Here is a 15,678-nt window from a genome sequence, read left to right on the forward strand (position 1 = left end):
GTATTAATTTAAGCATCAGACTCAAATTCTCTATCCATTCATCTATTCTCGTAAGTTTCTAAACTGCTCTACTCTTTACATAGCAAAGTAGAAAACTTTAAGAATAGGATTCACCTTCCTGATTTGAAGACCTAAATTTAATAGTCTGCACTGCTGCACTCACCAGAGATCCACCTGATGGAGTCAGAATGACCCTCCTGCAGATGCCCAGGTAATGGTTGGTAAATCACTCTATGCAGTGACTAGATTCCCTCCTAGCTACTCAAAAGCTTTGCTGGCTACTGTACTGAATGACATTTAAATTTATGTGCAAATTGAATAGACTGCAAAGCACCTGTCATATGAGGATGCTGAGAGCTGAACTGCTTAACCTTGAGAGGAAAAGGTTTGTGGGGATGTTATCAGTGCAGATAGATAGGGCTTCAGGAGGTCTCAATTCAAATCCCTCCTGCTCAGAGCAGGGTCAGCTGTGAGACCAAACAGGTTAATCAGGACTACATCAGCACAGTCTTGTAAACCTCAAAGGATACAGAGTGCACTCTGCCTCTACAGGAAGACAGTGACACTTCTTGACTGTCACTATAGGGAAAAGTCTTTCCCTTACACCTGGTACAAACATCTTCTTTCAGCTTACGCCCAGTGTTTCTCACTCAGGTACAGATAGGCCTTCCCTCAGCCTCCCCTCACAGGACAAGTGCTCCAGCCCTTGACCAGCATGGGGATGAACTTGGCCAACTCACTGATATGTCCCATACTGGAGATGGGGCAGAACTCAACACAGTTTCAGATGTGGCCCAAGGACTGCTAAGCAGGGATTCACTTCCCATGACTTCAGCTGCCAAATTAAAGCCATTACATTTTCTCCTAAGAGCTGCTACCAGACAAAGTGATAGACACTTTAGGCACTGCAGACTACAGCAAATTCAAAATAAAACACAGAAACAAATTCCCGATTTGCAGCATGAAGTTTTTTTCTCAAGTATTTTTTAAGTAAGCCATTTTACAAAAAGGAAAAATACAGTTTATAGAGCACAGAAGTGGATAATACGAAATTCTCCTCCACACATGCAGTACTGTCAGGAATACAGAGTTGTATTCATGACCCAGATTGTCAAAAGTTCTGATAAAAGGAAACAAGTGTTTTCCTTAAGTGTGTATTTCATTCTCTCTACTTTGACATTCAGTTTCCTTTTTTGTAGCATACGTTGATCTATTCTCACTAGCAAAGCAGACAAGATTAAAGAGGAATTTCAGAAGAGTTTGTTTAAAAATGCTTCTGGAAAAGGACATCACACAAATATACCAACAGCACCTCTGTGGCATTAGATTTTAGAAAAGTAATTTCTTCAGCAGAACAAAAGAACACTTCCAATACATGCTTTAGCTTCAAAAATCCAGGAGGTGTCCCTAAAGCTATCTCTTCACTAACAAAGAAAGAAGTAATATCAGAAACATGTCATCAAAACCGTACTAAAACCACCTATACAGATAAGCCCAATTCCTCTAACACAGCACCACAGAATCACAGAACCCCGGATTGGAAGGGATCTCAAGGATCACAAATCTCCAAGCCCCCTGCCACATGCAGGGCCAACAAACTCCCCATTTAATACCAGACCAGGCTGCCCAGAGCTCCATCCAGTCTGGCCTTGAATACCTCCAGGGTCAGGGCACCCACAACCCCTCTGGGCAGCCTGTTCCAGCACCTCACCACTCTCTCTGTAAAGAACTTCCCCCTGACACCCAACCTAAATCTTCCCTCCTCCAACTAAAAACTATTTCCCCTCGTCCTGCAGTTATCAACCCTTTCAAAGAGTTGATTCCCCTCCTGTTTGTAGGCTCCCTTTAGGTATTGAAATGCTGCAGTGAGGTCACCCTGCAGCCTTCTTTTCTCCAGGCTGAACAAGCCCAGCTCTCTCAGCCTGTCCTCATAGAGCAGGTGCTCCCTGATCATCTTCGTGGCTCTCCTCTGGACCCTCTGTCCCTCCTCTGGACAGCTCCCTGTCTTTCTTGTACTGGAGGCTCCATAACTGGACGCATACTCCAGATGGGGCCTTATAAGAGCGGAGTAGAAGGGGACGATCACCTCCCTGTCCCTGCTGGCCACCCCTCTTCTGGCACCCTCAAAACGCAGATAAAATGGAAGATATGAACTGCACACCATCTCAACCTTCTGCTTCTCAACAACAGTTCCATGAAGCATATTCTCCAATATCAACCAGAAGACGTCAACAAACATACAATAACTATTAAAACATGTACACCCCAAGTAGCTAGCAAGGACAATCAACATACAGTAGTTCCTGAAGTTGCATTTAGCATACAGTTACTTCACAAGTCTGTTTTTTTCACATTATCATCCTTCTGCTTTAACAGATTTGAATTTTCAAATTTAAGAAATGGTTTCTTCTGGAAAAGCCAGGAGAGTTAAATAAAATGAAGTGCTCCTTCTAGAACTCACACTTAACTGGAATTCTTTGGCAGAAATAAATTCCTGTAAGAGTAGGAACAGTTCAGAAATTCTTCCAAACAGAAGATAGAGAAGAATAAGATTTATGAAGATCTTCTGGAATGAACTGAGGCAAAATACTGCATAAAACAGCACTTGCAAAAACCCAAGGGAACCCTCATATTGTTTCACAAAGAAAGATATCTTCCACATTCAAAATAATAATTCATGAATTTTTAGAGCTATCAAATCTACATGCCCTTGCTTAGGGGTTTTAAAAAACACCAGGTTGGATGTGGCTCTGGCAGCCTGATCTGGTGGTTGGTGATTCTGCACATAGCAGGTGGTTGAAACTAGATGACCATTGCGGTCTTTTTCAACCCAGGCCATTCTGTGATCCTATGATTCTCTTCCTCAGTTGTCACTGTGTGTGCTTGTGCAGTTTCATAGTCCCAGCGTTTAAATGACCTAAGCCTTTCAGAACTTCACAACTCCAAATCCCATACTCACATGCCAACATTTCAGGAACAAGAATGAGGATTAGAAGCATTCTTACATAGTAAAAGCTTAACCCAAACTAAATTACCTGTACAATAAGGTGAAAACTCTTAACCTCAATTGGCTCAACTTTCAACCTTTATTATCATATGCTAACAGATGGAACTATACCTCTCACTGTTTTGAGCAGAAAGTATTGTTAAATTTCCCTCACTGTTATACAACTGAAGTATCATGGGGTGTATGCTAGAAATTAAAAAAATAGTAACAAATAAATTCTAGGTTAAAGTCAAGGTACCCTCCAACAAAATAAAACAACCACCAATACATCTGATCACTTCTAAAAGCAAACTCCTGCAAAAGTAGCTCCACCAGGAAAAATCTCACTTAACTAGAAAAAACATTGTTCCAGATCAACCATGTGAAGAAACCCAACAAATTCTGCTCTTATCTGCAACAAGGTAAATAAAGGCAATTTTTTCCCCTCACGGGGAATTCAAAAGATTTACTTTTCTAATTAGAAAGCAATGCCTTCAGATTTTAAGCCTGGCTGTACCTAAACATTTAAGGCAGGATTTATTTCACCTAATGTTAGCTTCCTGCCAAGTGGGTATGTACAGCCAAACTAGTTTCCTAAGCTCCCATTATAGCCAGTAGAAATCTAATCAATATAGTTTATGGTGCAATTTATCCAATTCAATACAGAACCTACTTTAGCATCAGATGAATCTTGCACTGCACTCCAATGCCCACATCAACTGGCTGTGCACTGTCTATAGGAGACTAGTTTAAATGCAGCATCCCCCTGGATTTAAGTGAATGTGAACTCTAAATATGATGTTAGACAAGTTTTTCTAAGCAAAGGTACATAAGCACATACAATTGGTGTGAAAAACACAAGCAAGTCAGCCCCTACTTGTAACACTGCATATGTAATCCTTTATTCCTGTATTTCCATTTCCTTCACTGTAAAATCAAATATATAAGGTTACATCTAGGTCACTGCATCTCTGTGCAGTATTTATAAAAGTCAGAGGGCAGTAAAAGAAATGCTGGTCTAGAAGATCCCTGTGGGACCTGAAGTCCTCTTCTCTGCTATTGCAAGTACAGTGCCTGAAAAAGTTTCAAAACCAGACTCTGGCCTACAACCAGTTAGAATTTCTGGCATCAACTGTAAGGAGTGAAAGCACCCTTTTACTTGTCCACTACAAAGAAAACCAGAGCTCTTAGAGAAGGAAAAGACCTCCTGAAATGCTACAAAGTTCTGTCGTATTAATTATTCCCCGAGACATATTTCAGTTTCTTGCATGCAATCAGTTTAATGTAACATAGCAGATATCTTCTGTTCAGTACATTTGATGTACAGGGTTACAAAGTTTTAATTCTCTTCAAAGTAATATTAATTTTTAATACAACAAAGGTAGAAGATGAGATCTTTTGCAAATTTGGGCTGTCCACTTACAGGTGGGCAACAAAGCAAGCTCATTTAAATGCACACATCTAATCACACTTTCTGAACAACAGCCCAAAGCTTCAGCAGTAGGCTAAAGGGAAAACCAAGAAAACTAGAACTAATCTAATAAAGACTAAAAATAAAAAAAATAACTGAAATCTTAAACTTTTGGGCCATTAATTTTGCTTACATAACTACATGGATCTTGTCAGTTACCCTCGTTTACTTTTATTTCCTCAGTAGCTCTTCCTATTCTGTTTTTGTACCTACATGATAGTATTTCATTTCCACGAAAATGTAAATAGACTACAGGGCAGAGACTGTGCCTGCATGGTCTGATGCTGCAGGAACAGTAACAAAATGAAATAAATTCATCATTAATGGAAGTACTTCTGAGCACTAAGAAGTAAATTCAGATATAAGTGCATTTAACAATTAAACAGAAGTACAAGCTCTACAGCACAGTTAAGGTGACTGTGACCTCTATATTCTATCATCCCATCTCTTATTTTCCCCTTTTTTTTTACCAAATTCCTAGCTGTTCTCATCTCCCTAGTTGTTCCCATCTCATCACTAAGGCTGAAAATCCTATTGCTGAGAGAATAAAACAAAACACCGCTCCTGCAGAGGCTGCAGGAAGAACATTCTGGTCTAAGGCACAGCAATTATTTTTCTCCACTCTCTCTCTTCTGAAAATGATTTATCAACTAATTAAGATGTGGATGTATTTCAAGAAGATAACAGTCCTTAAAATAATCACATGCTCCGAAATATCTCTAGACTTCACGTGCCAGAGAGAAGAGGTATGACATCTTGAATATGTGCCCTGTACACATAGACTTAAGAATTCCTACATATGTTTAGTTATCTACTTAAAGGTGCAATAGTTTAAGTAAAATTAAAAATCAAATTTTCACAAGTATAATCAGCATCACTACAGAAATAGGTGGGACTCTCATCTCCTGCAGGGCCAAAAGAAAAATGATGGCAGGTTCAGAAGGAAGGGTTATTTAAGCTAAGAAATTATCAAATCAAATTTTTCACCCACACTGCTTGTGGCACAGAAAAGGAAGGGCATAATGATGATTTCCACATGGATTTAGTCTACCCGCACTGCTCCTGATTTTATGGTTCATCTAAAAGCAACTCAACAGTTTACAAATGTTAATTTGATTTTTCTTCTTAGATTACATCTACAAATACACATACAGGTACTTGCTTTCCAAGTACATCAAGCATCTGTCAGTAAAAACTGATACAGCTTCACCAAAATCAGTTATGTTTAGATACTTATAACTATGACAAGTTTAGTTAATAGTCTGATGGAATAATTACCTTTTTTCGGTTAATGGATTCTTTCTATGTAAAGAACAGACAGAAGTGCAAAGTTCTCAAGCCTCAACATACAAATTTAAAGTCCTTATATCTTAAACATAACTAGGAATTGAAGTGATTTGATTTTCAAAATCATTTGTTACTTTAATGTGCTTGATAGAAATTGTGAAACCTGGCTCTTCTAGACATGCTATCTTTATTCATAATATTGAGTGCATCCTCAGCAAGTTTGCTGATGACACCAAGCTGATAGAACAAAAAGAAGGGATGCCATCCAGAGGGACCTGGAAAAGGCTGAAAAATGGGCACATAAGCACCTAATGAGGTTCAATAGGGCCAGGTGCATGGTGCTGTACCTGGGTCTGGGCAATCCCAGATGTGTGCAGACTTGGAGAAGAACTCATTCAGACAAGTCCTGCGGAGAAGGACTCAGGGATGCTGGTGGACAAAAATCTGGACATGAGCCAGCAGTGTATCTCTGCAGCCTGGAAGGCCAACTACCCTGGGCAAAAAGAGGGGTGGCCGGCAGGGAGGGAACTTTCCCCTCTGCTCTGCCCTCTTGAGGCCGCTTCTGGAATACAGTATCCAGGCCCAGGACCTCCAGCACAAGGATGTGGAGCTGCTGGACATGTCCAGAAGAGGGCTACAAAGTTGCTAACCGGGCTGGAGCGCCTTCCTACAAAGAAAAGCTGAGGGAGCTGGGCTTGTTTAGCTCGGAGAATGCTCCAGTGAGACCTCGCTGAAGCCCTCTGGTACTTGAGCGGAGCTTATAAACAGGAAGGAGACACATTTTTTGCTCGGTCTGATAGTGAAGGCTATAAACTAGAAGAAGGGAGATCTATGTTTTTGCTCAGAGGGTGGCATCCCTGGATGTACTGAAAGCCAGGCTGGATGAGGATCCAGCTCCAGTCTGAGCTGGAGGGTGACAACTCCGCTCACAGCACAGAGGTTGGAACCAGATTATCTTTAAGATTCCCTTTCAACCCAAGCCAATCTATGATGACCTTTATATAGTTTTATTGAGCACATTCAGCTATAAAAAAAGATACAGAGGACAAATTTACAGTACAATAAATTCTCATGAAATAAAAATGTATGCATCATACAGAAATGTATATAATGTAAAATAAATGCATCAATAACTTATTTCAAGTAATGCCTGTTTCTACAGTGAAGAATACAGGATAACACAAAGTATGAAAGTATGAAATCAGTAGTGCAGTAGTAAGAAAATCTTTGTTCCCAAGCTCAGCTTTGAAAGATAAAATAGATACCTTTTCATGTTTCTTCATGAAGTTGGTCTTCTTAATTTTCCCATGATGCTGTAAAACAATGGACAAGAGCAAACACGATAAGCAAATTATTTTCTGCTCTTCTTACTGCAGTGACAAAATTAAATGAATCAGAAAGAATCATGCACCCTGTCTGGCAGTATGCTAGTACAGTTCTGCTCTTTATTACGCCTCCAGTCTATATATCTCTGATGCTGCTAAGTAATTCTTCTTATTAGAACTCCTAAAATCACACTTAGCTCTTGCCACATTGTGTCCCAACTGGTATCCGTTTCTGTGTGAGTACAAGACATGAACCTCAGACCTGATTTTCAGTTAGTTTTTAGTATTGTTTAAATTGAAACAATTAACCATTCATATAGATATTTTTTTTTAAATTAAAGAATATTTTAAAAGCAACTTAATTTTCATTTAATCTTCACAAAGCATTTGAACTTCCACGTAATTAACAGCATCACTGCTCATTATTACTTCACTGTTCTATCGGACATTTAATAAACCAGAATCCCACAGATCACAACTGTATGTAGCCTAGCACATCTACTAGTAGAGCAGATTAGCACCCCAATGCCCACGCTTTTGTTTGCATCCCTTTTTATTTCTGGCAGTCATTAGTTAACTACTCAAAAAAAATAGTTTTCTGTGATCTACTTGCAATCTCATTACAGCCCCATCAAAACCATGTTCTGTTTTCACTGTCAGTATGACTTAAGGACACACAGCTTGAAGGCACACCCAAAAAGTGTTACTGGGCTTTGAGATGCACCTGTTTCTGAATTTTGCCCCAGCACCTTATGAATTGCTAATTGCTATCTGATGATACTTGCAGTAAGAACAGTAGCCTCTGTTTCACCCAATTCTTGGGGAAAATATTTAATGTCACTGACTGAAATGCCTACACTGTTTGTGCTTCAAAAACCTTAGAAGTTCACATTGCATTTACTGTGGGAAAGTTCAGTATGGTTCATACGCAAGAGTGGAAATCAACTTCAGAAATGATAAAAAAAGAGATAGGAAAAAATTACATTGAGAAGGTTGTTCAGTGAACACGAGCAAGAAAGATGTCACACATCAGCTAACATGCCTTACTTGACTTGATTCCTGCAGGCTTTCTTGTTTGAGTTCCAGGACTAACATAGAAAAATCTGATCAACATCATTTGTTCAGAAAATAAAGCACTTACTATGAAACTGCTTGGTCAAGCAAAATAACAAAAGAGATAAAGATAATCCGTCAGTCAGTGCTTACTACAAGCACACCTACACCCTTATAAAGGACTAGACAGAAAGGTGAAAAGTCTTCAGTACCAGAAACATGAAACTCATTTTCACTATTAATATAACAGCATATCATTCACTAGGAACTGCAGTAAACTCCAAAACGTGTGTTCACAATTCTCATTTGAGAAGAAAAGCATATTCTTAAAGACTTCTCCTCGTGTTCTTACTTTATTTTCTCCAGTTGCTCACCCTTACCTGCCATGAATACCACCATACCATATTCATGAACACATGCACATGTTGATAAATATCTCACACACACAAAGAAAATTCAACTGTCAAAAAGTTTTAAACCAGGACAATCATTACTGCTGAAAATTGGATTCCTGCATAAGAAAAAAAACAAAACCCTTTACCTTAAGAAAGAATCTCTTATCTGTCCTAACAGGATTGTAGGAGGCAAGATAAGCAGCGATTAGAAGAAATTTGGAGTAGTAAGGAAGTTCCACATGTGTGTGTGCAGAAAGTCCTGTAAAAGAAACAATTGAGAGCAGATTTCAGTGACGTATAAACCTCCACAGACTTCAAATTACAGTGGTTTGTATTCTCCTGTTTCAATATTGTAGTCTATATGATTTCCCTCTGCAGCTGTACTCCTGTAAGCAAAGTATGGCTTCTCCTGACAAAGCTGTTACCATGGATATAAAGTCAGGGAAGGGCAAGGAATGCTGTCATGAAGCTACACAAAATACACATCCTGAACTCTTTACAGACTTAGTATTTAAAAATCAGCAATTCAAAAACCACTGAAGAGTGATCTCCTTAAAAATAATTCAAGGATACTTTCCGTCAAGGACCCCGTTCCAGCAAACAGAACAAATGAAGAGACATTCCAGACTCTGGAGGACACAGCTCAGCATGGAACTGAGCTGCCATGCCACCAGAACTGGTGCTGCATCTCTGAGCAACAGTTCAGCATCTCACCGTTTTTAGCTACTCTTCTATTTTCTATAAAAAGGAAAATGTTCTCAAGACTTCAAACTTAATACATTTGACCATACATAATGCTACATAATATACTTCATTTATATAAGAGTCTTATGTACTACAAGCACAAGTAGTACGGTACACTGAGTATTTTTCTTCCTTCTCTTGAATGCACTTTATAATTGTTGTTTCTTGCTCTTTAAAGCACTACTACCTTTATGACTTAACTCAGAAACATCAGCAAACAAAGATGAAGGAATTAAAAATGTTTAAAGGTTGAGAATCAGAGCTCAGTGTGATGAGAAGCATCCTAGATAACAGCTAGTAATTCCTTTTCAGGTAGTCAGAAAATCACAGCAATTTAGCTTTAATTTACAAATGAGAATGTTCTCTACTGCATACTCACTACATGGAACAACAACAAAAATCAATCACATACAGAGAGTTCAGTTTAATAAAGAAGTGTCCGTTTCTACAACTGATATGCTAGTGTTGCATCATGCACTACTTCCTAATTACAACCACAGTAAAATTTAATATTTTTAAGCATTTTATATTATTAAATTACATTAAGCTGTTGGTAAACAGCATTTGATGGCGATAGGACACCTGTTTTGCTTAGGAATGTGGTAAACCAGTACAGTGCACCAGGTATAATACTGACATCACTCCACAGATGATTCTGCACTTGGCATGCATAGGTTTACAGTTAGGAGAGGTGAGCCATTTCCTCATGCATTGTTAGATGGAGAAATACTGATGTAATGAAATTTGCTTATACCCCAAATAGCACCATAGGAAAAATTACTCCAAGGATATATGAAAGGGGAAAAAATAGTAAGAGTCCTTTGTAGAAAGTCTTTTCAAAGAAAACATAACTTCCCTGAACTGTAACTGAACATTAGGTATCCTCGTCCACATTAATTCCAGTCACACTTTGACAGGTAAGACTGATCAATCAGAAGAGAAAATGTTTTACATTACAAGCTTCTGCACAGTTACTGTATTTGGCACCTTTAATCTGCCCAGGTTCTTCTTCTTCACACTGTAATCGCTCCCACTGTGAGCTGAAAGACAGAAAATGCAACAGAAATTAATATTTGTTATTCCCATGTAAAATCCTCTTTTAGGGGGAAAAAAAAAACCAACATATACCAAGTAAGTAATTTAATTACATGACTCTAGCTAGGCCAGAGTAGAAGAATAATTATAAATATCAAGTCTTACTATCTTGAATATAGGTTTCAATAGTAATACAGACAATAATAATAATAATGAACATAATTTTATGTTAAGGTGTAAAAGTAAAATTGAGTACAAGCTGATTATAAAATATTTGCTCTTTTCCATTCAATTACTACAGCATATTAAGTCTTAAAACAAAGCAAAATTTAATGAAGAACTGATAGCTTTGATTTTTTATTATTCTTGTTTTGCTTAACTGTGTTTATCCTAACAAGAACAGCACTGTAATTACTTCACACTGGAGTTTTGAAGTCTGTGTGAAAAGAAGTTGATACTATTCTTCTCTGAAAAGCTTTGTAAAATTGAAAAGAACATTTTGACAGTGAAAAGTAATGTCTGCAAGTAGGTGTTTTACTTAATAGTGAAATCCTCACCTTAAAGCTTTCCCTAAGGCACAATATTATTAGCACGTCATGATTTCAGACTATCACTTAGTATACTACAAACAATAACATTTTATTCAAGTACCAAAGTACCACTGCATTTTTAAAGATCCTCATGATCCTTCCCTCAGCTGAAATCCTGTCTAATTTATTATCACATATTAGGTTTATCAGCCATGAGCCATTAAAACTTACAAAAATAGCTTAATGAGCACTGATGTAACACTCAAATCATAATGAACATTCAACCAAATTATTAACCCAATACTTCATACACTGTCTACCTCAAAGGTAGAAAAAAGATTCATTTTCATCTTGGTTCAGGCAGCACAACAGCATAACAAAATATATAACATATAACATATATATATAACATATAACAAAATTCCACTGCTGTAACTTAAAATTAGAAGAAAACTCAGGAGTAATTACAGTTCTATGGCCAGAAAAATTAATATGGTTATTTTTATTCCTCAAGTGCTTACAGTTATGCAGAAGTAAATCCTAGAATTATTATGCAAAAAGCTGAAATTTATAATAAAAAATGGCAAAATTCAAATTTATAATAAAATAAAATAGTAAAGAGGGAAAAAAAGTTATTTGGGAACCATTAATAACCTACTTTACATCATCATGTTAGATTACACACTAATTAGGAAGGACCATTAGAGAATACAAAAAGTTAAGATTGTGAGTAGACTGTAACAAAGATCAATACTGAATATGACAATACACATTTGAGGCAAACAAAGTAATTAATGACTCGCTGTACAGCTAAGTCTAGCTCATACAGAGGGAAACCTCTGTTTCAAGGAAAGATCACTTTTCCAAGCCATTTAGCCAAGACTTCTACTGCTCACCCAAGTTCTGTTACCAGAATACTCTATGGCCTCAGTGACATTCATTGAAGAAGAAATCATTATGTATCAGTACAAAGAAATCAAGCACTAATTATTTATCCCTACTTACATGGGTGTAATATCAGAATCACAAATCAAAAGGATAGAGAAGACATTAAGACTGAGCCAACAGCTATCATTAAAAAACGAGCATCAGGGTCCTTTTTCCAGCAGTCTCTTGTCAAATAAACAAAGAATCTCAAACTATACCAACCTAAGTTCAGTGCATGAGCAGTACAGCAAATTTTAACATTGTCAAAAACAATAATCTTATATAAGGAATGTTTTGCCCTTGGATAAAAAAAAAAAAAAACAAGGGTCAGAAAGCACAGCAAATATACATAAATCTAACGAGTAAACAAAGCTGAAGGACACTGATGTTCAAAACCTGCAGCAGTAACTGTGTCTGTATGTGATGGATTGCCATGCTTGACAGTTCCACTTGTGGCAACGCTGATCTGCACGACCACCACAGAAATTCAAACTACAACCCGTTTCTGCTAGTTCACTCACTACATGCTACTTATCATTTATACTTCATATGCTACACATATCAATTTATTCAGAAGATCTCTCCTAAGGAAAATATTTACAAAGAAAGCTTATTAAATACAAAACCAGAAAAAGAAACCACAGAAGGTTACCTGGATACTTCCCGGAGGTAAACTGTCTGCATTGCCTTCTTCAAATGAGGTTCAATATTTTTCCAGAGTTTACGAGTGTCGCGTTCTTTTGCTGCACCAAGCCAAAATAAACTACGTTAAATTTTTACCTCATGGAACACAAACCATATCTACAGCATCTGAACATCACAGGCAGAACACAATCATAGAATCACTCAGCTCAGAAAAGACCTTAAAGACAACTGAGTCCAACCACAATCTAACCATACTACCCTAACAACCCTCTGCTAAATCATGTCCCTGAGCACCACATCCAATGGTTTTTAAACACATCCAGGGATGGTGACTCAGCCACCTCTCTGAGGAGCCTATTCCAGTGCTTAAAAACCCTTTCTGTGAAGTGGTTCCTGACATCCAACCTAAACTTACCCTGGCGCAGCTTAAGGCCATTTCCCTCATCCAGTCACCAGTAGGAAGACACCATCCCTGCTCTCGCTGTAAGCACCTTTCAGATATTGAAAGAGAGCAATAAGGTCTCCCCTCAGCCTTCTTTTCCCCAGACTGAACAGCCCCAGTTCCTTCAGTCTCTCGTCGTAGGGCACATTCTCCAAGCCCTTCACAAGCCTTGCTGCTCTTCTTTGGACCTGCTCCAGCACTTCAGTGTCCTTTCTGCACTGAGGTGCCCAACTGAACACAGTACTCAAGATGAGGCCTCATTAGTGCTGAGTACAGGGGTAGGATCAGTCTAACATTCTGATTCTAAATGCTGCCGTACAGTCATGCATTTGCATACTACAATGCAAGGCTGTTTCTCTGTGGTTATTCTGATGAACTCCGGGACAGTTTGACGGAACCTCTGCTTTTATCTTCTTCAGAGTTTTGATAGAGAAATGACTTTTGTCACTGCTTTGTAGAAGTACTGCTGCTTGAGAGAGGAGAAAGTTGTACAGGGGAGTAGCCAGTTTTCAAAGGATTTCCCTCTCATTTTCTCAAAACATCACTATCAGAAACTTTAATCTGCTTCTACTGCAAATGTTACCTACTGGGTGCAACTGGCCTAAGTGATACTGCTGTGACCAGAAAAATTAACAAAGTGAGGATCAAAAGAGTCTTCCAGAAAGTCAACAGGAAGACATACGCACTCTCCTGTAGGCGCTCAAATCAAGGACAGAAGCTTACCTTCTTTTCTGACCACTGGTTCGCAGTATTTAGAAAAATTGAGTGCTGCCTACAGAAAGTAAAAAGTACAACACATTAAGAAGGGATCATACATTTGATCTACCTACAGAGTAGAGAACATCGCATAATTCATTGGTTTTATAATCAAAAACAATTATTTCAGTCAATAATCATGCTGTTTTATTCCCAAATGTTCTACTGTGAAGTGTCACAACATTTTTGCAGATTAAATATAAACTGAAATAATCAGCTTGGTTGGCAGCAAAATCTGTTTTCTGTACTCAAAGGCTGTAATCTTTAATTTTTTTAAAACAACTAAACACTATAAATAGAATTTTAAAAAAAATATTAAACTTCCAATTCAAAAATGAGTAATGGAAGTAAACTATAGTATAGATGTAGTTCAGTATGTTCAGAAGTAAGCAACGTGTACTTAAAACAGACAAGCAGAAATTACCTATAAAAACTGTCCTAACAGAATGTGGGTCTTTTCACAAGGATCTTATCTCAATCTTTTCTTAAGTGGTCAAATAAATAGCACACAGAATATTGTAAAACTACCATTTCACAACTCACTCTCCTCTTGTTCTACTGAATCTTTCTAAATCTCTCTGCTCATATACAGAACTCAAGGCAGTATCTTCAACACATAAGTTTAATATAATTCCAGAATATGTTCCTAATAATCACGCATAATAACACACGTATTTCCAGGTTATGCTAGGCACTATGAAGTGGTTCATAAGATACTGAGAATCATAGAATCAAGGAAGTTGGAAAAGACCTCCAAGATCGTGTAGTCCAACCGTCTACCTACCACCAATGTTTCTGCATTTAATGTACCACATCTAAATGATTCTTGAACATCTCCAGGGACAGAAGACTCAGCTCCCTGGGCAGCCTGTTCAGTGCTTCACCACTCTTTCTGAGAAGTTTTCCTTAATATCCAGCCTGAACCTCCTCTGGTGCAACTTGAGGACATTCCTTCTACTCCTATTACTTTTTATGCAGAAGAAGAGGCCAACTCCCACCTCACCACCATCTCTGTTCAAACAGGTGTAGAGAGCCTTAAGGTCTCCTCTGAAGCCTGCATTTCTCCAGACTAAACAATCCCAGATCCCTCAGCTGCTTCTTGTAAGACTTGTGCTCCAGACCCATCAACAGTTTCACTGTGCTTTTCTAGACATGCTCCCAGACCTTCATGTCTTCCTTGTATGAGGGACTCAAAACAGAACACAGCACTTGAGGCATGGCCTCACCAGAGCCAAGTAGAGGGATGGCAGCCAGCCTTCTCAGTTTTGTCATTCACCTGCCAACTTGTTGAGGGTAAACTCTGCTCCATAGTTCAGATTATTAATCACAGAATCATAGAATCACAAAGTTGGAAAGGACCTAGAAGACCACCTAGGCCAACCATCATGTAGATGTTAAACAAGGCTGGACCCTGAGAGGTCTCCAGCTAGATTTTCCACCGTTTATTACCCTCGAGTGCGCTCAGCCACTCTGTCAGTTTTTGATCCACCTCAATCTCTGCTCATCCAGCCCTTATATTGACACTTGTCTATGAGGACACAATGGGGGACAGCGCCAAAGGCCTCACTGATGTGCACGAAGACAACATGCACTGCTCCCCCTACACCCATCAGGCTGGTTGTTCCATCACAGCAGCTTATCAGGTTGCTCAGGCACGTCCTCCCCTTGGTAAATCCATGCTACTGCAAAAAACTTCCTGCGCCGCCCGGGAATCGAACCCGGGTCGCAAGAATGGGAATCTTGCATGATACCACTACACCAGCGGCGCTGCTGCTGGCCCTGCAGAACTATGCCTGATGGAGAGACAATCTCAACTAAATAGAAAGCTTCTAAACGTAACACACAAGTTCACTTGAAACTTAGACATATTTTCCTGTTGGAAACAAGTGGAACATTCTGATCTCCTCACTGGCAAAATCTGTTCATTGTTTGTAACCACTGACCACAACACACTTTTGAAATTTCAATGGGTTCTCTCTACAAGAAAAATTTCCTTGTATACAGTAACTATATTTACTATATAACAACTGTTATAAACAATAACAACTCAGCTAAAAATTGGCATTGCTTTTCAGCTTTACC

General features: G+C 38.5%; 1 protein-coding gene and 1 non-coding gene across 5 annotated transcripts in view; both read right to left on the minus strand.

The window, feature by feature from the left end:
• ORC5 (origin recognition complex subunit 5) overlaps positions 1-15,678 on the minus strand; it is a 70,061-nt gene that overhangs the window by 40,140 nt on the left and 14,243 nt on the right. For all 4 annotated transcript variants that reach the window (XM_048942531.1, XM_048942539.1, XM_048942558.1 and 1 more), the window contains exons 8-12: positions 13,564-13,612; positions 12,406-12,496; positions 10,249-10,301; positions 8,664-8,776; positions 7,010-7,057 (exon numbers count right to left, since the gene is read on the minus strand). In XM_048942531.1, the coding sequence (XP_048798488.1) occupies positions 7,010-7,057; positions 8,664-8,776; positions 10,249-10,301; positions 12,406-12,496; positions 13,564-13,612 (354 nt within the window). The remainder of the gene's footprint in view (positions 1-7,009; positions 7,058-8,663; positions 8,777-10,248; positions 10,302-12,405; positions 12,497-13,563; positions 13,613-15,678) is intronic.
• Positions 15,294-15,364, minus strand: TRNAG-CCC (transfer RNA glycine (anticodon CCC)). Its single transcript has one exon. It is a non-coding gene; the product is annotated as a tRNA-Gly (tRNA).

Source organism: Lagopus muta, chromosome 1 (assembly GCF_023343835.1).
Source record: "Lagopus muta isolate bLagMut1 chromosome 1, bLagMut1 primary, whole genome shotgun sequence".
Lineage (NCBI taxonomy): Eukaryota > Metazoa > Chordata > Aves > Galliformes > Phasianidae > Lagopus > Lagopus muta.